Source organism: Sycon ciliatum, chromosome 7, assembly GCF_964019385.1.
Source record: "Sycon ciliatum chromosome 7, ocSycCili1.1, whole genome shotgun sequence".
Classification (NCBI taxonomy): domain Eukaryota; kingdom Metazoa; phylum Porifera; class Calcarea; order Leucosolenida; family Sycettidae; genus Sycon; species Sycon ciliatum.
Genome location: NC_088649.1, coordinates 34,600,369 through 34,627,868, shown reverse-complemented (window position 1 = coordinate 34,627,868; position 27,500 = coordinate 34,600,369). Strand labels below are relative to the sequence as shown.

At 45.1% G+C, this 27,500-nt stretch overlaps 2 protein-coding genes, 1 long non-coding RNA gene and 1 pseudogene across 5 annotated transcripts in view; 2 read left to right on the top strand and 2 right to left on the bottom strand.

Moving 5' to 3' along the window:
• Positions 1-280, bottom strand: part of LOC135821256 (uncharacterized protein DDB_G0287625-like) — a 4,385-nt gene extending 4,105 nt beyond the window's left edge. The window contains exon 1 of the mRNA XM_065334317.1: positions 270-280. Coding sequence (XP_065190389.1) covers positions 270-280 — 11 coding nt within the window. The remainder of the gene's footprint in view (positions 1-269) is intronic.
• Positions 1-4,756, top strand: part of LOC135821397 (uncharacterized) — an 11,941-nt gene extending 7,185 nt beyond the window's left edge. Inside the window, exons 6-8 of the long non-coding RNA XR_010554340.1 lie at positions 462-559; positions 1,433-1,522; positions 4,504-4,756. This is a non-coding gene — a long non-coding RNA (uncharacterized LOC135821397). The remainder of the gene's footprint in view (positions 1-461; positions 560-1,432; positions 1,523-4,503) is intronic.
• LOC135821389 (uncharacterized) overlaps positions 1-22,986 on the top strand; it is a 36,806-nt gene extending 13,820 nt beyond the window's left edge. The window contains exons 1-5 of one of the 3 annotated variants that reach the window (XM_065334462.1): positions 10,653-14,931; positions 15,966-16,033; positions 17,022-17,386; positions 18,083-18,246; positions 22,902-22,986. In XM_065334462.1, coding sequence (XP_065190534.1) covers positions 10,932-14,072 — 3,141 coding nt within the window. In that variant the 5' untranslated portion in view covers positions 10,653-10,931 and the 3' untranslated portion in view covers positions 14,073-14,931; positions 15,966-16,033; positions 17,022-17,386; positions 18,083-18,246; positions 22,902-22,986. Of the gene's footprint in view, positions 1-10,652; positions 14,932-15,965; positions 16,159-17,021; positions 17,387-18,082; positions 18,247-22,901 lie in introns of those variants that run through there. The other 2 variants (XM_065334461.1, XM_065334463.1) reach the window with 2 other exon arrangements.
• Positions 22,987-24,116: 1,130 nt separating this feature from the next.
• LOC135821882 (putative uncharacterized protein DDB_G0271606) lies at positions 24,117-26,922 on the bottom strand (annotated as a pseudogene).
• Positions 26,923-27,500: the final 578 nt, after the last annotated feature.

Here is a 27,500-nt window from a genome sequence, read left to right as displayed (position 1 = left end):
GGCCGCTGTCGCTGCTGCTGTTGTGGTTGTTGCTGCTGCTGTTGTGGCTGCTGTCGCTGCTGCTACTGTTGTTGCTGCTGTTGCTGCTGCTGCTCTTGCTGTTGTTGTTGCTGTTTCTGTTGCTGTTGTCGCTGTTGCTGCTGCTGCTTTTGCTGCTGCTGTTATTTTCTTTGCTGCCGCTGTTATTTTCTTTGCTGCTGCTGTTGTTTCTACTGTTGGTGCTATTAGTCTTTGCTGTTGTTGCAGCTATTTCAATTCTTTATTCTCACGATGGTACCATCGCCAATAAGCTATTGTTGCAGCTATGTTTGCTGCTGTTGTTGCTACAAGACTTGCTGTTGTTGCTGCTATTATTCTCGCTGCAGCTATTGTTGCTGCTGTTGTTGCTACTAGATTTGCTGTTGTTGGTGGTTCAGAGGTGATTTCTCGACACATGGCTGTGTTTGCTGCTACTGCTGTAGGTGCTTCTGCCATGGTCTTGCAGGACATCTTCTAGTTGTGGAAATGATTTGTTTGTTTGGGTGACTGAACAGAAGACTGGATGGTTCATATTGGAAAGGTACAGTTTGTTTGTAATTATATTCCCTGACACATCTTATCAAGTTAAGTCATCACTGAGCTTGAGAAGGTAGTAACGGACCTTCTTGCGCAGCTTGATGTCATTCCAAGCGGCCTTGACCTCGTCGGAAACTGCTACACCGGATGCCATGATGAACGCTTTCTCCACTTAGCACTCCCCTCCCCACCCCCCACCCCCCCCCCCCTCCCCTCCCCTATCCCAGGAGTCAAAATCCAATATCATTGTATTGTAGTCAGTATGGTGCACATTGGAATGACTTTATTTCGAAAATGCCTTTCTACTCATCTCATTCTCTCATATGCTTTACTCCGTGTGTTGTCCATGCATCATGACCTGGAGTGTTGAACTATGAATGTTTAGACCGCTCCTTCATACAGCACTGTGTGTACACCTACGTATGTGTGTGTGTGTGTGTGTGTGTGTGTGTGTGTGTGTGTGTGTGTGTGTGTGTGTGTGTGTGTGTATGCCTTCACCTGCAACTCTGCTTATCCGCCTGCACAATGCTGTTGCTGTTGCACCTGATGTTGCTGTGGCTGTTATTGCTGTTGATGCTGTTGCTAACTCGGTGCCTTCTTTCTCCTGTTGTTGTTGTTGCTGTTTCTGCAGCTGTTATCGCTGCCTTTGTTGTTGTTGCTGCTGTTTCTGCGGCTGTTATCGCTGCCTTTGTTGTTGTTGCTGCTGTTTCTGCGGCTGTTATCGCTGCCTTTGTTGTTGTTGCTGCTGTTTTTGCGGCTGTTATCGCTGCCTTTGTTGTTGTTGCTGCTGTTTCTGCGGCTGTTATCGCTGCCTTTGTTGTTGTTGCTGCTGTTTCTGCGGCTGTTGCTGGGCCTGCCATGGCTCATGTTTCTGCAGGTGCTGTTGTTATGGTTACCTGTGTTGTGGATGATGAGGTTGCTGGTGTAGGAGACCTGAACATTACTGGCTACTGTTCATTACTAGAAGGTAAGGTTTTCTGCTGATGTGTGTATGTCTATACAGAACTGCTCTTGTCAACCACTACCAGCACTGTACACACATTAGCAACACTGTACACACATTAGCAACACTGTACACACATTAGCAACACTGTACACACATTAGCAACACTGTACACACATTAGCAACACTGTACACACATTAGCAACACTGTACACACATTACCAGCACTATACACACATTAGCAACACTGTACACACATTAGCAACACTGTACACACATTAGCAACACTGTACACACATTAGCAACACTGTACACACATTAGCAACACTGTACACACATTAGCAACACTGTACACACATTACCAGCACTATACACACATTAGCAACACTGTACACACATTAGCAACACTGTACACACATTAGCAACACTGTACACACATTAGCAACACTGTACACACATTAGCAACACTGTACACACATTAGCAACACTGTACACACATTAGCAACACTGTACACACATTAGCAACACTGTACACACATTAGCAACACTGTACACACATTAGCAACACTGTACACACATTAGCAACACTGTACACACATTAGCAACACTGTACACACATTAGCAACACTGTACACACATTAGCAACACTGTACACACATTAGCAACACTGTACACACATTAGCAACACTGTACACACATTAGCAACACTGTACACACATTAGCAACACTGTACACACATTAGCAACACTGTACACACATTAGCAACACTGTACACACATTAGCAACACTGTACACACATTAGCAACACTGTACACACATTAGCAACACTGTACACACATTAGCAACACTGTACACACATTAGCAACACTGTACACACATTAGCAACACTGTACACACATTAGCAACACTGTACACACATTAGCAACACTGTACACACATTAGCAACACTGTACACACATTAGCAACACTGTACACACATTAGCAACACTGTACACACATTAGCAACACTGTACACACATTAGCAACACTGTACACACATTAGCAACACTGTACACACATTAGCAACACTGTACACACATTAGCAACACTGTACACACATTAGCAACACTGTACACACATTAGCAACACTGTACACACATTAGCAACACTGTACACACATTAGCAACACTGTACACACATTAGCAACACTGTACACACATTAGCAACACTGTACACACATTAGCAACACTGTACACACATTAGCAACACTGTACACACATTAGCAACACTGTACACACATTAGCAACACTGTACACACATTAGCAACACTGTACACACATTAGCAACACTGTACACACATTAGCAACACTGTACACACATTAGCAACACTGTACACACATTAGCAACACTGTACACACATTAGCAACACTGTACACACATTAGCAACACTGTACACACATTAGCAACACTGTACACACATTAGCAACACTGTACACACATTAGCAACACTGTACACACATTAGCAACACTGTACACACATTAGCAACACTGTACACACATTAGCAACACTGTACACACATTAGCAACACTGTACACACATTAGCAACACTGTACACACATTAGCAACACTGTACACACATTAGCAACACTGTACACACATTAGCAACACTGTACACACATTAGCAACACTGTACACACATTAGCAACACTGTACACACATTAGCAACACTGTACACACATTAGCAACACTGTACACACATTAGCAACACTGTACACACATTAGCAACACTGTACACACATTAGCAACACTGTACACACATTAGCAACACTGTACACACATTAGCAACACTGTACACACATTAGCAACACTGTACACACATTAGCAACACTGTACACACATTAGCAACACTGTACACACATTAGCAACACTGTACACACATTAGCAACACTGTACACACATTAGCAACACTGTACACACATTAGCAACACTGTACACACATTAGCAACACTGTACACACATTAGCAACACTATACTACTCCCAGCTGTATATGTATAGACAATGTACACTGGACACTCTGCCCACGTAACTGCATGTGCCTGCAGTACTCCACATGTCATGTACAATACTCCCAACCAGTTTACAAGTGATCCCGTGTTCTGTTTTCAAACGGGTCCAAGTACCCCCCCCCCCCTCCCCGGTAACGAAATTTTTTAACTTAAGGAAACAATTCAAGGAGTACGGTATTCGTTAGCCTTGAGGTTGCGCACACCGTACGGACTTTTTCGTATTGGTTCGATGCTAGCGCTGCGGGTACGAAGAGAGTGAAGACAGGGAGTAGTATGTACAATGTACTTCATAGGACGGTGGGGGTGAGTGGATAAGTCTCACAACCACTGGTACAAGTGACGAGAAACGCCATTAGCTGCATCAATGTATCCCTTTGTGCCTGGCCACCAGTTCCCCGTTTGACTGTGGGTTGCAGCGCTAGGGTTTACAGGGTGTTAGCGGCCGTCATGAGTTCCATTCGGGAATGGACACGATAATTTACTTTTTTACTTACTCCATATGACGAAAACTAGTTTCGTAGATCTGCTCTGTTTCGGTCGCGTTTGGCCGAATTTTCGCGGCAACTTTCGTTTCTCGAACCCGGACGGGCATGGTCTTACGAATTTTCGTTGTGCACAACCCATCTACTGTCGGGTACCAGAGAACAGGAAGTGTAGTAGCTGAGACCGGTGCTGAGACCGGTGCTATCTTTCAAGTACTGCTATCCATCCATGCACAGTCAAATCATCGTGTATACATCGGTATGCCCTTCTTGCTGAGATGCAGGAAATGCAGAAATTAATGTTTGTTCTTTGTAACCTGCCAATGCTGTCATCTTTTAAAAACAAGCATACAAACTGGTGCTGGTAGTTCCTGCTATGTAATCATGATTTCAAGTATCAAGTCATCTGGTCGGTGATGATGTAATACGATGATGTCATTGTTTTGTTGTCTTCTGTATGATTGTGTTGAATGCAGAGAATGCAGAGGATTGTCAAGATGTACATTGTACATGTCCATCTGTTCAGACAGTACACAAGGTGAATGAAGATGGAACATATCCATTTCATCAAAATTGTTCTCTTCTCAATTGTTTTATTTTGATCTTGAAACTGCTACCTTCCTTGTTGGAGAAGTAACGTTGTCCCCCCTCCCTTATCACCCCTCCCCCTTATCATCCCTCCCCCTCCCCTCCCCTCCTCCTTATCACCCCTCCCCTTATCACCCCTCCCCTTATCACCCCTCCCCTTATCACCCCTCCCCTTATCACCCCTCCCCCTTATCACCCCTCCCCCTATCACCCCCTCCCCCTTATCACCCCTCCCCCTATCACCCCCTCCCCCTTATCACCCCTCCCGTTATCACCCCTCCCCCTCCCCCTTATCACCCCTCCCCCTACATCCTTCCCCAACCACACATATCATTGTGTATTTTAAATGTTACACACAGCTAGGCTAGGCAAGTTTTCATGATATTTTCTTGCGGTAATAACTGCTGGTGACTACTTCAATTTCACTAGAGAAATGAAAAGACCATGGTTTACCGGTACTTGATGAGTGTGTTTGTTCATGATCACATTCATACACAAATACTCGTCTGCGTATCCATGTTGCACTATTATAACTACTGACCTCGTTTTTGCTGCTGTCCATGCAATGGACTACATAAAATTATTATTTTCCACTGCATTCTGCACCCGTTTTCTTCCTACTGTTTCCCATAACTCAGGTGATAATATGTTATTACCAGTGATGTGTTTGACTACTTCTCTTGCCACATATAGCTGATACTAGTGATAGTAAAACTGGATGCTGTTCTCCAATTCATGACTGTATATTATTATCATTAAACTGAGTACGGTACTCGAGTACTTGTGTAGTTCAATATCTCCACACTGTAGACTGGTTTGTGTACTGGCACACTGCATTGTTCAGTGGACAGTGTAGCGTCATGCTGGTCACGTGACCTCTGTGCTGTTAAAGCTGATTCATACCTCATTTCGCGTACTGGAAAATCATCGCGCAATTACCCAAGACGTTGAGCTCAAGTCAATGTTTTCGCGATGCTGCGACGCGTTTCCCGTACACGAAATGAAGACTTCATGTGAATCAAGCTTTAGACACCGATGTGCGGTGGCCCTATGGGGCAGTCATGCTATAGTAGTAGTAGTAGTAGTAGTAGTAGTAGTAGTAGTAGTAGTAGTAGTAGTAGTAGTAGTAGTAGTAGTAGTAGTAGTAGTAGTAGTAGTAGTAGTAGTAGTAGTAGTAGTAGTAGTAGTAGTAGTAGTAGTAGTAGTAGTAGTAGTAGTAGTAGTAGTAGTAGTAGTAGTAGTAGTAGTAGTAGTAGTAGTAGTAGTAGTAGTAGTAGTAGTAGTAGTAGTAGTAGTAGTAGTAGTAGTAGTAGTAGTAGTAGTAGTAGTAGTAGTAGTAGTAGTAGTAGTAGTAGTAGTAGTAGTAGTAGTAGTAGTAGTAGTAGTAGTAGTAGTAGTAGTAGTAGTAGTAGTAGTAGTAGTAGTAGTAGTAGTAGTAGTAGTAGTAGTAGTAGTAGTAGTAGTAGTAGTAGTAGTAGTAGTAGTAGTAGTAGTAGTAGTAGTAGTAGTAGTAGTAGTAGTAGTAGTAGTAGTAGTAGTAGTAGTAGTAGTAGTAGTAGTAGTAGTAGTAGTAGTAGTAGTAGTAGTAGTAGTAGTAGTAGTAGTAGTAGTAGTAGTAGTAGTAGTAGTAGTAGTAGTAGTAGTAGTAGTAGTAGTAGTAGTAGTAGTAGTAGTAGTAGTAGTAGTAGTAGTAGTAGTAGTAGTAGTAGTAGTAGTAGTAGTAGTAGTAGTAGTAGTAGTAGTAGTAGTAGTAGTAGTAGTAGTAGTAGTAGTAGTAGTAGTAGTAGTAGTAGTAGTAGTAGTAGTAGTAGTAGTAGTAGTAGTAGTAGTAGTAGTAGTAGTAGTAGTAGTAGTAGTAGTAGTAGTAGTAGTAGTAGTAGTAGTAGTAGTAGTAGTAGTAGTAGTAGTAGTAGTAGTAGTAGTAGTAGTAGTAGTAGTAGTAGTAGTAGTAGTAGTAGTAGTAGTAGTAGTAGTAGTAGTAGTAGTAGTAGTAGTAGTAGTAGTAGTAGTAGTAGTAGTAGTAGTAGTAGTAGTAGTAGTAGTAGTAGTAGTAGTAGTAGTAGTAGTAGTAGTAGTAGTAGTAGTAGTAGTAGTAGTAGTAGTAGTAGTAGTAGTAGTAGTAGTAGTAGTAGTAGTAGTAGTAGTAGTAGTAGTAGTAGTAGTAGTAGTAGTAGTAGTAGTAGTAGTAGTAGTAGTAGTAGTAGTAGTAGTAGTAGTAGTAGTAGTAGTAGTAGTAGTAGTAGTAGTAGTAGTAGTAGTAGTAGTAGTAGTAGTAGTAGTAGTAGTAGTAGTAGTAGTAGTAGTAGTAGTAGTAGTAGTAGTAGTAGTAGTAGTAGTAGTAGTAGTAGTAGTAGTAGTAGTAGTAGTAGTAGTAGTAGTAGTAGTAGTAGTAGTAGTAGTAGTAGTAGTAGTAGTAGTAGTAGTAGTAGTAGTAGTAGTAGTAGTAGTAGTAGTAGTAGTAGTAGTAGTAGTAGTAGTAGTAGTAGTAGTAGTAGTAGTAGTAGTAGTAGTAGTAGTAGTAGTAGTAGTAGTAGTAGTAGTAGTAGTAGTAGTAGTAGTAGTAGTAGTAGTAGTAGTAGTAGTAGTAGTAGTAGTAGTAGTAGTAGTAGTAGTAGTAGTAGTAGTAGTAGTAGTAGTAGTAGTAGTAGTAGTAGTAGTAGTAGTAGTAGTAGTAGTAGTAGTAGTAGTAGTAGTAGTAGTAGTAGTAGTAGTAGTAGTAGTAGTAGTAGTAGTAGTAGTAGTAGTAGTAGTAGTAGTAGTAGTAGTAGTAGTAGTAGTAGTAGTAGTAGTAGTAGTAGTAGTAGTAGTAGTAGTAGTAGTAGTAGTAGTAGTAGTAGTAGTAGTAGTAGTAGTAGTAGTAGTAGTAGTAGTAGTAGTAGTAGTAGTAGTAGTAGTAGTAGTAGTAGTAGTAGTAGTAGTAGTAGTAGTAGTAGTAGTAGTAGTAGTAGTAGTAGTAGTAGTAGTAGTAGTAGTAGTAGTAGTAGTAGTAGTAGTAGTAGTAGTAGTAGTAGTAGTAGTAGTAGTAGTAGTAGTAGTAGTAGTAGTAGTAGTAGTAGTAGTAGTAGTAGTAGTAGTAGTAGTAGTAGTAGTAGTAGTAGTAGTAGTAGTAGTAGTAGTAGTAGTAGTAGTAGTAGTAGTAGTAGTAGTAGTAGTAGTAGTAGTAGTAGTAGTAGTAGTAGTAGTAGTAGTAGTAGTAGTAGTAGTAGTAGTAGTAGTAGTAGTAGTAGTAGTAGTAGTAGTAGTAGTAGTAGTAGTAGTAGTAGTAGTAGTAGTAGTAGTAGTAGTAGTAGTAGTAGTAGTAGTAGTAGTAGTAGTAGTAGTAGTAGTAGTAGTAGTAGTAGTAGTAGTAGTAGTAGTAGTAGTAGTAGTAGTAGTAGTAGTAGTAGTAGTAGTAGTAGTAGTAGTAGTAGTAGTAGTAGTAGTAGTAGTAGTAGTAGTAGTAGTAGTAGTAGTAGTAGTAGTAGTAGTAGTAGTAGTAGTAGTAGTAGTAGTAGTAGTAGTAGTAGTAGTAGTAGTAGTAGTAGTAGTAGTAGTAGTAGTAGTAGTAGTAGTAGTAGTAGTAGTAGTAGTAGTAGTAGTAGTAGTAGTAGTAGTAGTAGTAGTAGTAGTAGTAGTAGTAGTAGTAGTAGTAGTAGTAGTAGTAGTAGTAGTAGTAGTAGTAGTAGTAGTAGTAGTAGTAGTAGTAGTAGTAGTAGTAGTAGTAGTAGTAGTAGTAGTAGTAGTAGTAGTAGTAGTAGTAGTAGTAGTAGTAGTAGTAGTAGTAGTAGTAGTAGTAGTAGTAGCAGTGTGTGTGTGTGTTGGGGGGGGGGGGGGTATGTACCGTATGACTATACCCAAATAAGAATGTATAAACATGCATGAGAGAATGTAAAATATAATAATTGTTGACATGGTTACTACATGTGTGCTAGTAGTATACAAAAGAAAGATTTAATTTTAATGGGACCATAAAGTGAACAATATTGGACGCGGTGGATCGGGTGCCAGCCAACACCAATTTGTCACGGAGTGTCGTGCTTTAGCTCACTGGCCGCATTAATGAATTATAATTATCTTGTCATTGACTCATATATCGCTGGCGTGTTGTTGGGCAAAAGTGCGTATACCAGTGGAAAGAAGAACGCATCGACGTGCACTGATATCGCATAGATATACTTCTTTTTGAAGTACTTTTTGAATACCGGTATGTCTCTTATACGGGAAATCACAGACCATGATATCACTGGCCTGACACAACAACTAAAGAAAAAGAAAACAAAACAAACAATTTTTTTAAATAAAAAGACAATGAAATTTGACAATCTGCACAGAATGACAACTCCATTCATAGATATCAGTGTGGAATTCCGGAGTGTGAATATCAGTGTGGCATTTCGCACTGAAAGGTGGGTTAAGCCAAATAACGACGTTACGTACAACCAGCGCCAGTACGTCAGCGCAAGATTTTCAGCGCTGCCAAACTGAGAGCCTGTGAAGTAAGTTATTATTCAAACATATTCGCCGGATGAGTACGCGTGGCCCAGGCACCATGGGGACCCACAAATACAAACCAGCATAATTATAATTATTCCCTCAGCAATACAGGCAAGCAAGCAAGCTAGCAAAGATAAACCTGAGAGGTAAAGTTAGTTTAATAGCGTGACTACAAACCAGTCATTACAGTGGAATTTCGGTGAGCTGTCTTGTCCCTGATACATGTATCGCCATTCTGTCAAATGCCTTTCTGTGAAGTGTCTTTCGGTAAAGTGTCCAGTCGGTGGGTTGTCCATTCTGTGACTTGTCTTGCGGTGAAGTGTTTTTCAGTGAATTATTGTCATTTTGGTGAATGGTCGGTTATGGCAATAAAAGAGGAAGGGAGCGTCTCAGCTTCCTCGGACCAAGACCATTCGACTCAGCAGTCAGCACCTCGAAGACTACAACTGGTGGAAATTTGATTTCTGCCCAATCATCTTTCTGAGGCAAGTTACAGTTACAGTTGCTGGTGTTGTCTGTCGGCAAAGTGTCCTCGGTGCCATGAAGACTTCAGGCAAAACACATGGTTCGTTTTTCTGGGGCTGATACAATAATAATTATCAGTATTAGTACCCATGGTACGGGTACTAGTACTAGTACTAGTAGTAGATCAACATGACAGTAAAACTAATGACTGTAATCAGGTAATGATGACCCTGTACATCATGTACATGTCACAGTCAGTGGTCCACGGCACAATCATAAGGCCATCATTTTTTATATCTATGTTTCGCGTCAGTTCAACTTCCAGAATCATATGCGAGAGGTGGAAAAAAATAAAAAAGTTGCAAAATAATAAAAAGGCTCATCAGAGGTGTATAGAACTGTACATAGCATAATACTCAATAGCTCGTGCATGGTGTACATTCGAAAGAAAAATCGTACATCGAAGCACAAAATCTGCATCACTTTGGACAGAGGAGGCAACCGTTGGTGCCCTTGCTTCGCTGGATTATTGTACTCAGCCTTCAGCAGCGGTGCAAAAAGCTCCGGAACGACGTATCCTCTCAGCTTGAGGCGACCGATGCGGTCTGTTGTAAGCTCATAGAATACTGCTCGCAGATGCCGAACAAACGATTTACCAACGCTGGCCTCGAGGCCATTTCTGAATCCCAGTTTCGCCGTATGCAACCAGTCAACACCGATGACTCGCACGATCGTACACTAAACTGTGCATGATTGATTTTTTATTTTTTTCCGAAAAAAATCAAAACGTATGCGTGCGGACGACGCAAAACATAGATATAAAAAATGATGGCCTAATCATTCGCAAGCCACCAGCCTGACCAGGCCATGCGCCAGGTCTGGGGGCTGTACATAATCATTAGCCTGTACTGACTGTAGCCTAGGACTAAAGAGTCGTCGCCTTTTACCATGTTCACGAATACGACTCCTTGGCCTGACCTGTGACCACTGCTACTACTAGTGCTAGCTGAGTGCTAATCATTATTATGTTCATGTACATGACTGTACAGTCAGTCATACCGTGATACAGTATGAAAACCACAAAATCTGAGCTGCAAGAACGGAACGCTAGTCCGGGCGGTAAAAAAAAGGCTAGAAAACAGTCGTTACCTTTCCTCACTAGTGCACGATCTTCGAGCGAGATAGACGTAGTCTATATTGATAGAATCGGTGTAGGTCTGAGTTTTTGTGGCAACCAGAAACATTTATCCAACCCTAGCCCACAAACTGTGTTGGTTTGTCGGGCTAGGGGTCGTGTCGTGTAAACTAGATAAGTGGATGGTAGAGTCTACTGCTCGGTGAGAGAGAACGGCTGCTGACACACACGATTGAGAGTATCATGTACCCGATTAGCAGTTCCAAAAATCTGGCACAGGCCAGACTTCGCAATATGAGTAGTCGTTCTCCGACGTCTACCAGTGATCATGTCCAGGTTCATCATGCTGCGTCGGCTAGTGTCGACTACCCTGTCGCAGGTCCGCTCATGGCCACATCATCACCAACACAATCAAGTCCGAGGAGGTCGTCGCTACCCGATGCAGTTGTCAGGTTTGCAGAGATGCTGAAGAAACGCTACGTTGGTGCTAAGGTACTGTTGGGCAAGGGTATGTGCGCTAAACCGAACAGACGAGCGCTAGATAAGATGTTTGTGAATGTCGTTATCATACCTCGTGAAGACCTGGCATCACTGAATGAACAAACATTCTTCGGTTCGCAAAGCGATGTGCAGAAGTTGAGCCATGTCTTCTCGCGGGTTGCGGACAAAGTGCAGCACGTGCAACTGGCCAATATGTTTGACTTTGACGGGGAAGACATTGATGAAGACGAATCAGTTCGTGTATTGGCTGTTGCATGTGCTGGCGCTGGCAAAACGACCATCTTCGTGTTGAAAGGTCCGCTGGACTGGGCAAGAGGTTTAATGTGGCACGAGTTTGACATTGTGAGTGCGTTAGCATTGCGTGATGCAAGTGTTCGACATGCCAGAAATGTTGTTGATCTGTTACAGCTAGAGCGCTATGGAATTGTAGATGTGGAGGAGCAAAAAGAAATTGCTTCCTTTGTTCATGCCAATCTGAAACATGTGTGTGTGATTCTGGATGGGTTGGATGAAACTGTGCTTGGTGACTGCAGTGATTTTGTGCGTGGCATTATTCGTGGTGAGGAGTTGAAAGGCATTCGACTGCTTCTCACGTCACGCCATTCTGCAGAAGTGATGAAACTGTCTGTTTCATGTCCATTTGATAGGCGGGTTGAAGTACTGGGTTTCACCAAAGGCAATGTTCTCGAGTATGTGAACAATGCTCTCCCATGCACAGAGGCTAGCAGGCTACTAGAGAAGGTGGATGCTGATCCCAGCCTCTCAGCTATTATGCAAACACCTTACTTCACACAGTCGACGTGTGATGTGTTTCGTAGTTGTGGCTCTGTACCTTCATCACTGTTTGGTATCTTCATGTCGTTGATACTGAGTATGATTCGACAGAACACTGAGAGTGCGTATCCAGACTGGGTGTCTGTGCCACGCTTGCTGCAGGAGCAAATTCTTGAGTTGGGTCATTTTGCTTTTGTATCGATAATGAAAAAGAAAGTAGTGTTCAGTGATTCTGATCTAGATGCAGAGCAGGTTTCTAGAGAAAGTCGATCACTTGGTGTTCTTGTAGCTTGTGAGTCACTGTCATACCCGTCCATCACTCAATGGCAATTCAGCCATCTTTCAGTGCAAGAATGTCTTGCTTCTCTTTACATGGCATCCACTAATCCTGATGCCAGTGATGTAGAATATTTAGTGAGGCAAGTAGGAGCTCTGACGGGTCACTTGAGCACATTTTGGTGTCTTCTTGCATCACAACTGACAGCGGTCAGCAGAGAGTCGTTGATTGCATCCATTCTCACACAGCGTATCCCTGATAAAGAGGATGTGAACAAGCTGACATCATGTTGCGATGTGACAAAGTTTCTTCGCTGCTCCGAAGATGATCTTCTTGAGGTGGTAGAGTTGCTATGTGAGCATCTTGATGAGGCAGCAGTGCAGAGTTTAGCAAGGTGTCTTCTTAAAGATCTACTGCCAGACAATGTGAGTGTGGCACAGGCCATTGAAGAAGTTCTTCCTCACTCTTTCTCGTCGTCTTTGTACGACGTAGTTCATGCTCTTTTGCAGCTGTGGCGTCGCAAAGTCCCCCGTGCCAGTATGAGAATACTGTGCACTGCCTTGAAGTCTATCAACCCGCATGCATCCAACTGTCTCCACCAGTATTTTGCATCGGAACGCACGGAAGACTCACAGGCTGCAGAACGTCTTTCTTCAGCTGCGATGGACTGTTCTGTACATTCTGTCATGAGTGTTCCACCACGGGTGTCGTATTCGCCAGCTGACGTGATACGTGAACAATTGACTCCAGTTCGCCGCCTATTGTTGTTACTGGCTTGTCGTGTGTATGCACAGCCCAGTGCAGACACAGACAACATGACCAGCTGTAGTCAGTCACCTTCACCTCGTCTAGAACTAGCCTTCGAATATTATGGCTTTGATTTCACCAACGTGGCTATCTCGCCTGCTGACTGTCATCATCTTTCGTCTGTACTGAGAAATCACAGTAGGTCTGTTAGTCGTGTGCGTCTGCGAAACTGTCAGATTACTGATGATGGTTTTGAGCAACTCACTATAGGTCTAACTCATTGTCATGGGCTGGTTGTGTTCTCTATCCCAAACAATGCACTGACTGACTGTTCTGTGGCATGTATCCATAGTGTTATCTGCGAAAACCACACGGCTCTTCGACAACTTACCTTACGGGATTTGCAGCTGACATCATCTGGCTATGCTCAGCTGGTACCCGCAGTGATCACATGTCATGACCTGGAAATCCTGTCCATAGGTAGTGTGTCCTGTCAGGATATCAAAACTAATGTTCTCATAGCTCTCACCGTGCTGGCTGACTGTAAGTCTCTTACATATCCCCGGTTTTACTTCCCGATCGGTGATGATGGTCTTGTTCTGCTTTCTGGACTGCTGACAGCACGGCCATTCAGTGGCATGTCCTTGGCGCGTGCAGTGCTCACGCCACACAGCACTTGGGTTGTCAAACACGTTCTTCGTGTACACTGCCGGAACCTTCAATTTCTTGAACTGAGAGACAATGATCTTTCTGACATGTTTCTGTGCAGCATTGCACCATGTCTGAAGCAGTGTAAATCACTGGTGACACTGGCGGTCTCAGGAACAGGCCTTACTTCACAGTCACTTCCGGTACTCGCTGATATTCTGTCTTCTTGTCCTGATCTCCAAATTGTTTTTCTGCATGGGAATGACTTTCAAGCGGAGAATGACGAGGGCAGTAGGCAGTTTGCATCAGCTGTACATGAATGTCAAAACCTCTTGTACCTTTCAGTACCAAAGCCAGAGTTAGTGAATGATCAGCTATGGAGATTACTTGACTATGTTCATCGCGAGAGAGCAGGTCAACTACGGATTGATTGCTGATGACATTGTTGGGCATAACCAACAGTGAAGATAACGTGTATATGCGCAGTGGAAGGAATGCTATCGCTTGTCAGACATGTAAACACTAGACACAGAGATGAACATTCTTACGATAGCACACTGGTCATGTGATGTCATGTTGAACCACTGCTGGTGGTCATGTGATGTCATGTTGAACCACTGCTGGTGGTCATGTGATGTCATGTTGAACCACTGCTGGAATGGTTACTACTGCACATGGTACTGATCAGGGAAGTTGAGGAAGAGAGGGAGAGTGGGACAGGACGATATATAACACTCCAGTTGTGTCTGTTGGTGAAAACACTTGCCACACACACCTGCTGTGTGGAAGCCTGCTCGTTCAGTAGAAGTTGTTGGCTTGTCTGTCCCAATGGTGATTCAGCACGTTCTATTCATAAGGTGAACATGTGATCATGTGATGAAGTACTTTATTTTTAAGAACACTCTCTCACCATTTCACATTTTTGTGGCAGTTTTTACATTTCTATTCCATCACTTGACTATGGTATTTTATGCCCATGACTTCACATGTCTATGACATCACATGCCTATGATGTCGTAATAACTACGATGTCACTTCATCATCGTCCGCGATTCCTCGCACACGGGCCACGGCTTTGTTGTAGCTTGACTATGACATCACCAGACTCCATGATCACATGACTATGACATCATAGCATGCCAGAATTATTTTTAGTTTCAGTACAATAATAATCATGATGAGATACGTTCTCAGTTCAGAGAGTAAATTGGACGTTGGAGCAGAAACTGGTGGTACGGATGTTACGCACTGACGTTGATCATGACCAGCAGCCACGTGACTGGAGAGTGAAAAGAGGTTAGATTGTTGTGTGTTGCATTACAGTTGCAGAGTTGTATATTTATGACTGGTTCACACTAGGCCGATTTTTTGGTCCATGCTCCATCACTGATTCCGACATGAAACGGTTGACTGTGTCGGATGAGTCGGACTAGCTGTTCACACGCAACGGTGAGCAATTTTGCTTGTACTAGTTGTAGGCCTGTCTGCTCACACACGTATGTGTACACGTGATACACAGCCGAGCTAGACCCTTGCCTTAAAGACACCAGGCAGTGAAAAAATACACGTTTTGACACAAGCTACATCCAGTGCAGGGTCAGAGTTGTGAAAAGGCTGACATCTGTAGTAGAGATCCAGTGCAGCCAGTTCACCGTCTGTAACCAGGCTCTCTGTTGTCATGGTGAAAAGCCATCAGTGATTGGTTGGAGGCCCGTTCGATCCACTACATGCAAGCACTGAAAATAATTGGCCTACTTTGTTATCGACCAGTACCTAGCCGAAAGCGCACACGACAAGAAACTCGTCTCAGCTATGTCTGAAACTTGTACGACAACGTCTTCAGCACTCGTGCCGATCTTTGCAGATTTCCGTACAACTCCATAGTGGCCGAAAATCGGTCTAGTGTGGACTAGTCATAAGTAATGATTTGCTGCACTGTGTGGTTCTTTTGCATTATGTATGGTGTTGCAGATGGCACTGCGCTTTGCTTTGCTGCGCTGTGCTGCACTGTGCTGGGCTGCACTGTGCTGTACTGCGCGGCACTGCGCTGCGTGGTGCTGCGCTTTGCTTTGCAGAACTGCGCTGTTTCATGCTTCCTGGTATCAATTGTGTAGTGATTATCACACCAATACTTCGTTTCTTGTTTCTCCTTGCAGTAAGTTTGTGCGGTGTTTTATGGGTTGTGTGTTGCAATACAGTTATTGTGTTTTCATATAAATTACTCTTACAAGATTAAAAAAAAATTTTTTAATCTATTTAATTTTATTTTGTGTTTCTGTTACTCATTACCTGGTGTGTTCTCTTCTCTGTTTCTCTGTGTTTTATTTCAGTGAAAGATTTTCAGAGATCTCAGCGTACTGGCTGTTCTCTGTGATTCCTCCGCGGTCATGAAACAAAGGTGAGTGGCATTCAGTAGCATTCGTCTGCCGGGGGAAATCACAGGATTGGAGGGCAAAGATGGTGGTAGTTGTGTGCCGAACGCTCTAATGCAAGTATATCTGCCAGAAGACTGGAGTGAAGTGTGTAAGTAGACTTTCTATTGTTAATAATCTGCTATTTGTTACTACTGATAACTGTACAATATTCACCACACATTATTGTTTGCTATTTTCACATTAAAGGGGAAGTTAAGCCTAAAATCAATTTTTCACCAGCTGTAGTCTTCGGGGTGCTGAGTCGAATGGTCGTGGTCCGAGGAAGCTGAGACGCTCCCTTCTTACTTTAATCCCAATCGAACTCGCGCACTTCCACCGAAACTGGGTGGCTGCGCCCTACTAGATGGGGATTTGTATGCAAAATGTCACTAAAAGCGCCATTTCGTTCTTATAAAAGCACGAATGACCGCGATTAGCCAATATGTTTTAGTCTTTTGGACGCTGAGTCGACTGGTTTTAGTCCGAGAAAGCTGCGATGCAGCGTTCCGCCTTTATTCCCAATCGAACATGGTTTAACAAGCGGCCACGTGCTCCTGCGTGCCCAAGTCGCTGGCTGGTCACTACGCCAGCAGGCGACAACTTTCACACCAAGGTTCAACTCGAGTTCAACTCGAGTGACAGGACTGCACCCAAAAAAGGTCAAACAGGCTAGTAAGTTGTACCCTGCAGGCACAGTGACCAGGTGACTGGTGTAAAATGTATACGAGTGGGCAATCGCTGAAGTATTATGAAACCATTGATATTGCTACTGGTGGTGGTATTTCTCCTGACTCCATTGTCTTTCTGTGCTGTGCTTTCTGTGCTACTGTTCCTGCTCGTGTGTGTGTGTGTGTTACTCTTGCTGCTGCTGCTTTTGTTGCTGCTGCTGCTATCGCTGCCCGTGTGTGTGTATGTATGTGTGTGTGTGTGTGTGTGTGTGTGTGTGTGTGTGTTGGCCTTGCCCGTCACAAGTGTGTGGCTCAGTCCCCAGCCGCAGTGGAGCCGTGTTGTGGCGCGCACTGTGCGTCCTGCGGCTGCTGCTTCCGTTCGGTCTAGGGCAGGAATAGACACCGCTGTTCAGGTTCTCCCCCGGCCATACGTCAGTCTCGGGGAAACAGTCGTAGGTGACCTGAATCCCGGCGACCTCTCGTTGTGTCCCGGACGCCGTGGGACGGCATTCTCCTCTTCTCTCAGTCTCGTGGAAACAGTCGTAGGTGACCTGAATCCCGGCGACCTTTCGTTGTGTCCTGGACGCCGTGGGACGGCATTCTCCTTCTCTGCTCCTCCGGGCCGACGTGACCCTTGTGGCAGTGGCTCGATAGGACAGGACAGGACAGGTGTGTGTGTTACTCTTGTTTTTGTTGCTGCGTCTGCTTCTGCTGTTGTTGCTCTCGCTGTTGTTGCTGCTGCTGTTGCCGCTGTTGCTTTTGCTGTTGTTGCTGCTGCTGTTGTTGCTGCTGCTGTTTCTGTCGCTGTTTTTGCTGCTGCTGTTGTTGCTGCTGCTGCTGCTGTTGTTGCTGCTGCTGCTGTTGTTGCTTCTGCTTCTGCTGTTGTTGCTCTTGCTGCTGTTGCTGCTGCTGTTGCTGCTGTTGCTTTTTTGCTGCTGTTGCTGTTGCTGCTGTTGTGCTGTCGCTGTTGCTGCTGTTGCTTTTGCTGTTGTTGCTGCTGCTGCTTTTGTTACTGTTGCTGTTGCTGTTGTTGTTGTTGTTGTTGTTGTTGTTGTTGTTGTTGTTGTTGTTGTTGTTGTTGTTGTTGTTGTTGTTGTTGTTGTTGTTGTTGTTGTTGTTGTTGTTGTTGCTTCTGCTGCTGCTGTTGTTGCTGCTGCTATTGCTGTTGCTGTTGTTGTTGTTGCTGTTTCTGTTGCTGTTGTCGCTGTTGCTGCTGCTGCTGTTATTTTTGCTGCTCTTGTTTCTACTGTTGGTGCTATTAGTCTTGCTGTTGTTGCAGCTATTTGAATTCTTTATTCTCACGATGGTACCATCGCCAATAAGCAATTGTTGCTGCTGTTGTTGCTGCTATTATTCTCGTTGCAGCTATTGTTGATGTTGTTGGTGATTCAGAGGAGGTGATTTCTCGGTGGCATTCAGTAGCATTCGTCTGCTGGGGAAAATCACAGGATTGGAGGGCAAAGATGGTGGTAGTTGTGTGCCGAACGCTCTAATGCAAGTATATCTGCCAGAAGACTGGAGTGAAGTGAGTAAGTAGACTTTCTATTGTTAATAATCTGCTATTTGTTACTACTGATAACTGTACAATATTCACCACACATTATTCTTTGCTATTTTCACGACAAGAGCGTACGGGCCAGGTTCCACTGCGGCTCCGCTGCTCATCATCCGCGGCTTGATACGTCATCATTACCATAGTGACCGCGGCTCGAGCTGGAGCAGCGAGGCCGCGGCTCACAGCGACCTTTTGCTACGATTCTTGATCAAAAACTGCGAGCCACGGTCGCGGCTCGACCTGTTTCCCGTGCTTTGCACTGTTTTGTATGCAAGAATTTTAAAATTCAAATTTTTTTTCGTTGCGCAGGCCAGAACACGAGGTTTTTTTGACTTCGCGGTACCGCGAATGACGAGTGTCAGTGGAACCGCGCTGCTCCGCTGCATGCAGCCAAGTGCCGCGGAGCAGCCGAGCCGCGGAGCCGCAGTGGAACCCGGCCCTAATGTGAATATTGATTAACCAGAGCGAAGTCAAATTTGAACAGTGAGTTTATGAAAGTGGCCACAGTCCTTAGCGATCATTATCCATTGTAAACTCCCTGGTTCTAAGAAATAGTGAAAAATTAGTGACGCGGATATCGGTGTGTTTCCAGAATTCTAATTTTACCATGCAGTCAACTTCGCGTATAACGACACTCGGCGGGGCATCAAAAAAGTGTCGTTATACCTGAAGTCTCATCATATGTATTACAGTTACATGGGACTTTGCTGTGGGCATGGAAATTCTGTCGTTATTCGCGAATTGTCGTTATATCCGCAGTCGTTATTAGCGAAATTAACTGTACTAACAAGTCAGAAATGTATGTATCTATTGTTTATAAAATACATACTGAGTCCGAGGTGTTTACGAGAAATATAAAACCGACACAAAACCCGAGGCGAAGCCGAGGGTTTTGTGGAGGTTTTTTATAATTCGAGTAAACACGAGGACGAAGTATGTATTTTATTTAAATTATACCTATAAAAACCGATTTTCGTTTTGGATTTTCGTACCTATTTCGGCGCATGCTCGAACTTACTCCTCGTGTTTCAACTTTCTCCTCGTGTTGTTTATTTTGGTTTACGAGTGTAATGGCTTCTTCAACGTCTACTGGACGTTTTGCGTCCGTTTCTGAAGAAGAAAGGAAGAAACTTTTGGAATCAGCAGTTCCTAAGTCAACCAAAGTTGCAACGAAGTTTTGGTTGAAGGTGTTCAGCGATTTTTTGATGCAGGAGAGCTTGTCTTGTGATTTTGCTACTGTCGAAGACAAGGTACTGGCGGAAATCCTCGAAAGGTTTTACTGCTCCGTGAGAACTCATGACAAGAAGGAATATAAACGACATGGCATACCTAACCTGTTTTGTCTGTGTTTATAGGAAGAAATGAATACTATTGTAATAGTACATAATATGGACATATGCCGTTTACATCGGATATCACTTCTCTATAAACAGAAGATTTCAGTTGTCACTTACAGTATGTTCCCCAAGTTCTTTGACTGAGAATCTGACAGTTTGGGTTCAAATCCCAACATTTGGCTTCAGATTTTTCTTCTTTCAGTTCTGATTTTTTTCTAAGTTGATAGAAAAGTTCTAAGTCCTCGGGCTAAGTGGTCAATATAAGCGGTCAATATATGCTGATATTTGACCGCTTAGGCCTCGGTCACACTACGGCAGTTTGAAGCTGGACGCAGCGTCAAGCCGCAGCACTTGACGGAGACGTGGGGTCACACAGTGTTTTGTTTTTTTGCAGCTCATGACTGCCGCGGCTTGACGCATTTGTCTACGTCACAAAACCACCAGGAAAACTCAATGACGACACGGATTCCCACGGAAACCGGCCTTTTGCTTATTATACAAAAAAATTGTCGGACAAAGTTTTCGAATTCAAGTTTCATTGATTTTTGATTACAAGAAGACGAAAGGTACTAGGTCCACGCGCGATCGTTGTTGTTTCTTTCCGAATTTGAAGCCATTTTCAGTTGTAGTGTCATTGATCAGGCAAGAAAAGTCCGCATCGCAGCTGTGTTTCTCCTGACTTCGTCATACTGGTTGTCCTTTTTCGGGCTCTTGACGACAGCACAACACTCACAAGTCAACAGTACAGGCTCCAGTTGGCCGATGACCCACTCAAACAACTGGTCCTTTCTCGACATCATTTTCTTCTCAGAAAACGCCTCGCTCTTCCGCCAGGTTCGGAGCAGAGCAACCTCGGCCTCGTAGGTCCACGGACTCATCTCGAACAAAAAGAGGGAACAAAACAAACCTTGAACAGACGAATGTCGAATAACTGCTCAACTCAAGCAAAGTGTCTTGAAACTAATTTTACTTGAACGACACTGTTTTTCCGCCAAGCGTCACTCCCATCAGCGGCAACGCAGCCGATTTCCCCACGTCAGACGCAGCAGCGTCTGACGCTCAAACTTCCCGCGTTGCGTCAGTTGCCATGGAAAAGCTCATGATTCTGACGCTGACGCAGCATTTTTGCCGTAGTGTGACCGAGGCCTAAGGGCGCGCGCTCACACTGCGACCAAAACCAGCGTCCATGCGGCCATGCGGCCAAGTTGAATGGCAACGGCATGAACTTGACCAAAACGTCGCGGCCACGTTTCAAATCGTGACCGCGACCTCCGGAGGGGGGTGCCACGACTTGGCGGCAACATGATCGTAGACGTGAAGCGTATTTGTGTACAACCTGGCCTGAAGTATGTTCAATTTCTCAAATTCCGGTGTGTTGATTCATGAAAATCGGCGGTTGTCGATGTCACCTCGACATTTGCACATTTTAAAAATTTTGTAGTTGTGGTCCTGCACGCACGCACCGCCATATATGCATTCTTTGCCCTTTTTGGACGATGTCGATTTTGTTTTTGTTTTTGTAGTTGCTTCGTTGTGATCGGGTCAGTGACCAATTTCTACAGTGTACTCGTTCAATACGATGGCAGCTTGGTCTGGCTTTTCGGTTTCGGAAATCATCTTTCTCTACTTTTCCGCGATGATGGAATGCCATACCTCAAGACATTTCAGTTACATATCATCGGAAAATACAGTTCTCATCTCGGCAACAGACGAAAGAAACCACTACCGGAATTTCCACTGCACTGGTACTTGCTCTGACCACGACTCGCACGAGGTCAGGAAAGCGAAAGCGAAAGCGCTTGGATGTCAGCGGCAGTCCCTCAAGAGTCCAAACCTACCTGATTGTATGAATTATTTTCGTCGACTTCAAGAATATGAGCCACGAGGCACTTCCTCCAACATGCAACATGCGAAAAATTACATCCAAAACGGCCACAACTTTATTAGGAAACGCACGAACTCTTTTGGATACGAACTGCAATTCGTAAAGTTTGTTATGGATTGCATGCATGTTAGGTGCAACGTCACAGTCCTAGATTACATGCATGCTATGTGTGACGTCATTATCAGATTATCTTAGCTACTGTTACCATGCGCGTAGTTACTGTTGCCATGCGCGTAGTTACTGTTGCTATGCAGCACTCTCTGTATCTAGAGTGTGCGCATGTGTGTAATGTGCTTCTCCTTGGATCCATCTTGGCTTCCTGTGCTGCATGTCTTTCCTCTCTGGTTTTACCTTTACTTCCATGTTCCCTTTCAATGCAATGTATTTCTAAACTCTCCGATCCGTGTGTATCAGTGGAACTGTGTATGAGTAGTGTGCGGGCTGAATGCGAACCACAACAAAGTTTATGTGACAAGTTCACGTCTACGCGTGTACGAGGCCTAGTGTGAGCACGACTGCCACGTTTCTGCGTTTTGCTGACGCATGGACGCGTGCTCATGGTCGCAGTGTGAGCGCGCCCTTAGAGATCACAAGTTTCTGTGGGGGTCAATAATAAGAGAATGATAATATGTGTTTATCGCCCATCTCCCGAGCCACACACATATCCAGGCACAGTACTGTTTGGGGTTTGGGCGCTTGTATTTGAACGCCTGCCACAACCGTGTGACAGGCGGATAGACATCATTGGCAAATGTGCATATCACGAGGTAATTGCTGCTCAAGAAAAAAACCCTCAAAGAGCGCAAGGGCAAAGAGTTGCTGCTGTGCCAACAAGCAGGAGACAAGAGTGCCCTCAACCTCCTTGGTCCCGCGTGCGATCGCCCCATGCTGAAAGGGCAGCCAGGGCGGCTGTGCGTACAGCCCCGCTGGTTGCTGCGCCGCGTGGCCGGCTTGCTCGGTCCACGGCGATAACTACGGTTTGCCCTACTGCAAACCTACATTTATAGTACTGTAGGGTCATGAAATTTGTACCGGCTAGGATTTCACTACACACACCATACCGGTATATACCGTAAAATCCCACCAGAGCACCCCGTCTCTCCCATGCGCCCCTCCCTGACTTTTTGTCAGGGATGTGATTGATTGTATCCTCGTATGACTCCATGATGCCGTACTGTACTGCAGACGAGTGCTCGACCCGGTCATTTTTCCTAGTAGTGATGGTGCTGCTGCTGTTGCTGGTGATGGTGATGATCCCGCAACTGTTGCTACTGCTGCTACTGGTGCTGCTACTGTTGCTGCTGGTGTTGCGACATACTATTGTTACTGCTGCTGGTGCTGCTATTTATGCAACTGCATGTTGCTGCTTTTCGTTTTTTTCCGAATTTTCCCATTGCACTGCTACAGATATGTTTGTGTTATCGTATCAACAGCAGAGCGGTCGTCCTGTTATTTCTGCAGCTGTGTAGCAGATGGATGTGACTACTACAAGGTATGTCAAAGAGTATCATCAACTGTGCTTATACATCTTCTTATAAAAATGTATACGAGTGGGTGATCGCTGAAGTATTATTAAACCATTGATATTGCTACTAGTGGTGTTATTTCTTCTGACTCCATTGTCTTTCTGTGCTGTGCTTTCTGTGCTACTGTTGCTGCTTGTGTGTGTTACTCTTGCTGTTGCTGCTGTTGCTTCTGTTGCTCGTGTGTGTGTGTGTGTGTGTGTGTGTGTGTGTGTGTTGGCCTTGCCCGTCACAAGTGTGTGGCTCAGTCCCCAGCCGCAGCCGCAGTGGAGGGGTGTTGTGGCGCGCACTGTGCGTCCTGCACCCGCTGCTTGCGTTCGGTCCAGGGCAGGAATAGACACCGTTGCTCAGGTTCTCCCCCGGCCATACCTCAGTCTTGGGGTAACAGTCCTAGGTGACCTGAATCCTGGTGACCTCTCGTTGTGTCCTGGACGCCGTGGGACGGCGTTCTCCTCTTCTCTCTCCGCTGCTCCTCCGGACCCACTTGACCATTGTGGCAGTGGCTCGATAGGACAGGACAGGTGTGTGTGTGTGTGTGTTACTCTTGTTTTTGTTGCTGTTGTTGCTGCTTCTGCTTCTGCTGTTGTTGCTGTCGCTGTTGTTGCTGCTGCTGTTGCTGCAGTTGCTTTTGTTACTGCTGTTTATGTTGCTGCTGTTGCTGCTGCTTCTGCTTCTGCTGTTGTTGCTCTCGCTGTTGTTGCTGCTGCTGTTGCTGCTGTTACTTTTGCTGTTGTTGCTGCTGCTGTTGTTGCTGCTGCTGTTTCTGTGGCTGTTTTTGCTGCTGCTGTTGTTGCTGCTTCTGCTTCTGCTGTTGTTGCTGCTGCTGTTGCTGCTGTTGCTTTTGCTGTTGTTGCTGCTGCTGTTGTTGTTGCTGCTGTTTCTGTCGCTGCTGGTGTTGTTGCTGCTTCTGCTTCTGCTGTTGTTGCTGCTGCTGTTGCTGCTGTTGCTTTTGTTGCTGCTGTTGATGTTGCTGCGACTTCTGCTTCTGCTGTTGTTGCTCTCGCTGTTGTTGCTGCTGCTGTTGCTGCTGTTACTTTTGCTGTTGTTGCTGCTTCTGTTGCTGCTGCTGCTGTTTCTGGCGCTGTTTTTGCTGTTGCTGCTGTTGTTGCTGCTTCTGCTGTTGTTGCTGCTGCTGTTGCTGCTGCTGTTGCTGCTGTTGCTTTTGCTGTTGTTGCTGCTGCTGCTGTTGCTGCTGTTTCTGTCGCTGTTTTTGCTGCTGCTGTTGTTGCTGCTTCTGCTGTTGTTGCTCTCGCTGTTGTTGCTGCTGCTGTTGCTGCTGTTGCTTTTGCTGTTGTTGCTGCTGCTGTTGTTGCTGCTGCTGTTTCTGTCGCTGTTTTTGCTGCTGCTGTTGTTGCTGCTTCTGCTTCTGCTGTTGTTGCTGCTGCTGTTGCTGCTGTTGCTTTTGTTGCTGCTGTTGATGTTGCTGCTGTTGCTGTTGCTGCTGCTTCTGCTGTTGCTGTTGTTGCTCTCGCTGTTGTTGCTGCTGCTGTTGCTGCTGTTACTTTTGCTGTTGTTGCTGCTGCTGTTGCTGCTGCTGCTGTTTCTGTCGCTGTTTTTGCTGCTGCTGCTGTTGTTGCTGCTTCTGCTTCTGCTGTTGTTGCTGCTGCTTTTGCTGCTGTTGCTTTTGCTGTTGTTGCTGCTGCTGTTGTTGCTGCTGCTGTTTCTGTCGCTGTTTTTGCTGCTGGTATTGTTTCTGCTTCTGCTGTTGTTGCTGCTGCGGTTGCTGCTGTTGCTTTTTTTGCTGCTGTTGCTGTTGCTGCTGTTGTGCTGTCGCTGTTGTTGCTGCTTCTGCTTCTGGTGTTGTTGCTCTCGCTGTTGTTGCTGCTGCTGTCGCTGCTGTTGCTTTTATTCCTGCTGTTGTTGTTGTTGTTGCTTCTGCTTCTGCTGTTGCTGCTGTTCTTGTTGCTGTTGCTGTTGTTGCTGTTGCTGTTGCTGCAGTTGCTTTTGTTACTGCTGTTTATGTTGCTGCTGTTGCTGCTGCTTCTGCTTCTGCTGTTGTTGCTCTCGCTGTTGTTGCTGCTGCTGTTGCTGCTGTTACTTTTGCTGTTGTTGCTGCTGCTGTTGTTGCTGCTGCTGCTGTTTCTGTGGCTGTTTTTGCTGCTGCTGTTGTTGCTGCTTCTGCTGTTGTTGCTGCTGCTGTTGCTGCTTTTGCTTTTGCTGTTGTTGCTGCTGCTGTTGTTGTTGCTGCTGTTTCTGTCGCTGCTGGTGTTGTTGCTGCTTCTGCTTCTGCTGTTGTTGCTGCTGCTGTTGCTGCTGTTGCTTTTGTTGCTGCTGTTGATGTTGCTGCGACTTCTGCTTCTGCTGTTGTTGCTCTCGCTGTTGTTGCTGCTGCTGTTGCTGCTGTTACTTTTGCTGTTGTTGCTGCTTCTGTTGTTGCTGCTGCTGTTTCTGGCGCTGTTTTTGCTGTTGCTGCTGTTGTTGCTGCTTCTGCTGTTGTTGCTGCTGCTGTTGCTGCTGCTGTTGCTGCTGTTGCTTTTGCTGTTGTTGCTGCTGCTGCTGTTGCTGCTGTTTCTGTCGCTGTTTTTGCTGCTGCTGTTGTTGCTGCTTCTGCTGTTGTTGCTCTCGCTGTTGTTGCTGCTGCTGTTGCTGCTGTTGCTTTTGCTGTTGTTGCTGCTGCTGTTGTTGCTGCTGCTGTTTCTGTCGCTGTTTTTGCTGCTGCTGCTGTTGTTGCTGCTTCTGCTTCTGCTGTTGTTGCTGCTGCTGTTGCTGCTGTTGCTTTTGTTGCTGCTGTTGATGTTGCTGCTGTTGCTGTTGCTGCTGCTTCTGCTGTTGCTGTTGTTGCTCTCGCTGTTGTTGCTGCTGCTGTTGCTGCTGTTACTTTTGCTGTTGTTGCTGCTGCTGTTGCTGCTGCTGCTGCTGTTTCTGTCGCTGTTTTTGCTGCTGCTGCTGCTGTTGTTGCTGCTTCTGCTTCTGCTGTTGTTGCTGCTGCTTTTGCTGCTGTTGCTTTTGCTGTTGTTGCTGCTGCTGTTGTTGCTGCTGCTGCTGTTTCTGTCGCTGTTTTTGCTGCTGGTATTGTTTCTGCTTCTGCTGTTGTTGCTGCTGCGGTTGCTGCTGTTGCTTTTTTTGCTGCTGTTGCTGTTGCTGCTGTTGTGCTGTCGCTGTTGTTGCTGCTTCTGCTTCTGGTGTTGTCGCTCTCGCTGTTGTTGCTGCTGCTGTCGCTGCTGTTGCTTTTATTCCTGCTGTTGTTGTTGCTGCTTCTGCTTCTGCTGTTGTTGCTCTCGCTGTTGTTGCTGCTGCTGCTGCTGTTGCTGCTGCTCCTGTTGTTGCTGCTGCTCCTGTTGTTGCTGTTGCTCCTGTTGTTGCTGCTGCTGTTGCTGTTGCTGTTGCTATTTCTGGCTCCTACCTTTACTGCTACTGCTGCTGTTTCTGCTGTTTCTGTGGCTGCTGTTGATGTTGCTGCAGCAGGCACGCCTCTTTCTGTATGTGTGTGTGTGTGTGTGAAAAAAATGGAAAAATGGATAATAGGGATTCACTGGCCAGAACAAGTCGCTTCAAACAGCTGTGTGGTGGTTACCAGGCTAGTCAAATGGCGGTCAATTCATCAGCCTTGCAAGCTGTTGAATGGTGTGATCCCAGCACAAGTTGCTATGTCTAACATAGCTGTTCGCTATCATCGCTTCCGCGATGGGCATGTCTGAGGTCTGAGTTGTGTGTGTGTGTGTGTGTGCGTGTGTGTGTGTGTGTGTGTGTGTGTGTGTGTGTGTGTGTGTGTGTGTTCATGTGTTCATGTGCTGTCATAGTGTCTATCGCAGATAGCGTTGCCAGTGTCTATATTGTGCCAGTTGCCAGTGTCTCTACTGTTACTGCTGCTTCCTCCATGGTCAGCTGTGCTGAACAGTGATCCATTACGTGTGTGTCAGCGAGTACTCAGATGATGGGCAGAAATCTGGATGGCAGAGCTGCATCTTAGTAAGGTACAGGTTGTGTCTAAGGATTTCTTTTTGTCAGTTACTTTCCCTTGCCTGTCTCCTGTTTCCATATATGGGTGGGTTTAAACTAGTATACCACGGATCTGGTTTGAAAATAATCCCCGGTCACATGACCACACTGTGGTAGTTTTGGTGAGAACTTGAAGACGGCTGGGCATGTACTGTCATTTGAGCCGTCAGATGCGAAAAGGGTGCTTATGGCATCACAGAGCAAATAGAGTAAAGTGCGTCAGAGTGACAGGCTGTCAAGTACCTGTCACATGCATGAGTGAATCTTGATGTGACGTCATTTTTCGATCGTTGCGGGATGAGTGAGAGTGTGCATCCCCCAGCGCTGGTATGTACACTAGCGCACTGCTGACATTCCCAGCTTTTCGTAGATACTTCAACCGGCCTGACACTCCAAAGCACGGCGGATTTACATACAAAAGAAACTGCTTTTTTTGTGGCGCTCACGAGCTCCGTTCTGATTCTGAACGAAATTCTTTTGTCTCCTGACCTAAATTGACGATATCTTCATGATGGGTTTGGATTTTTGAGTCAGGTTTTTTGGA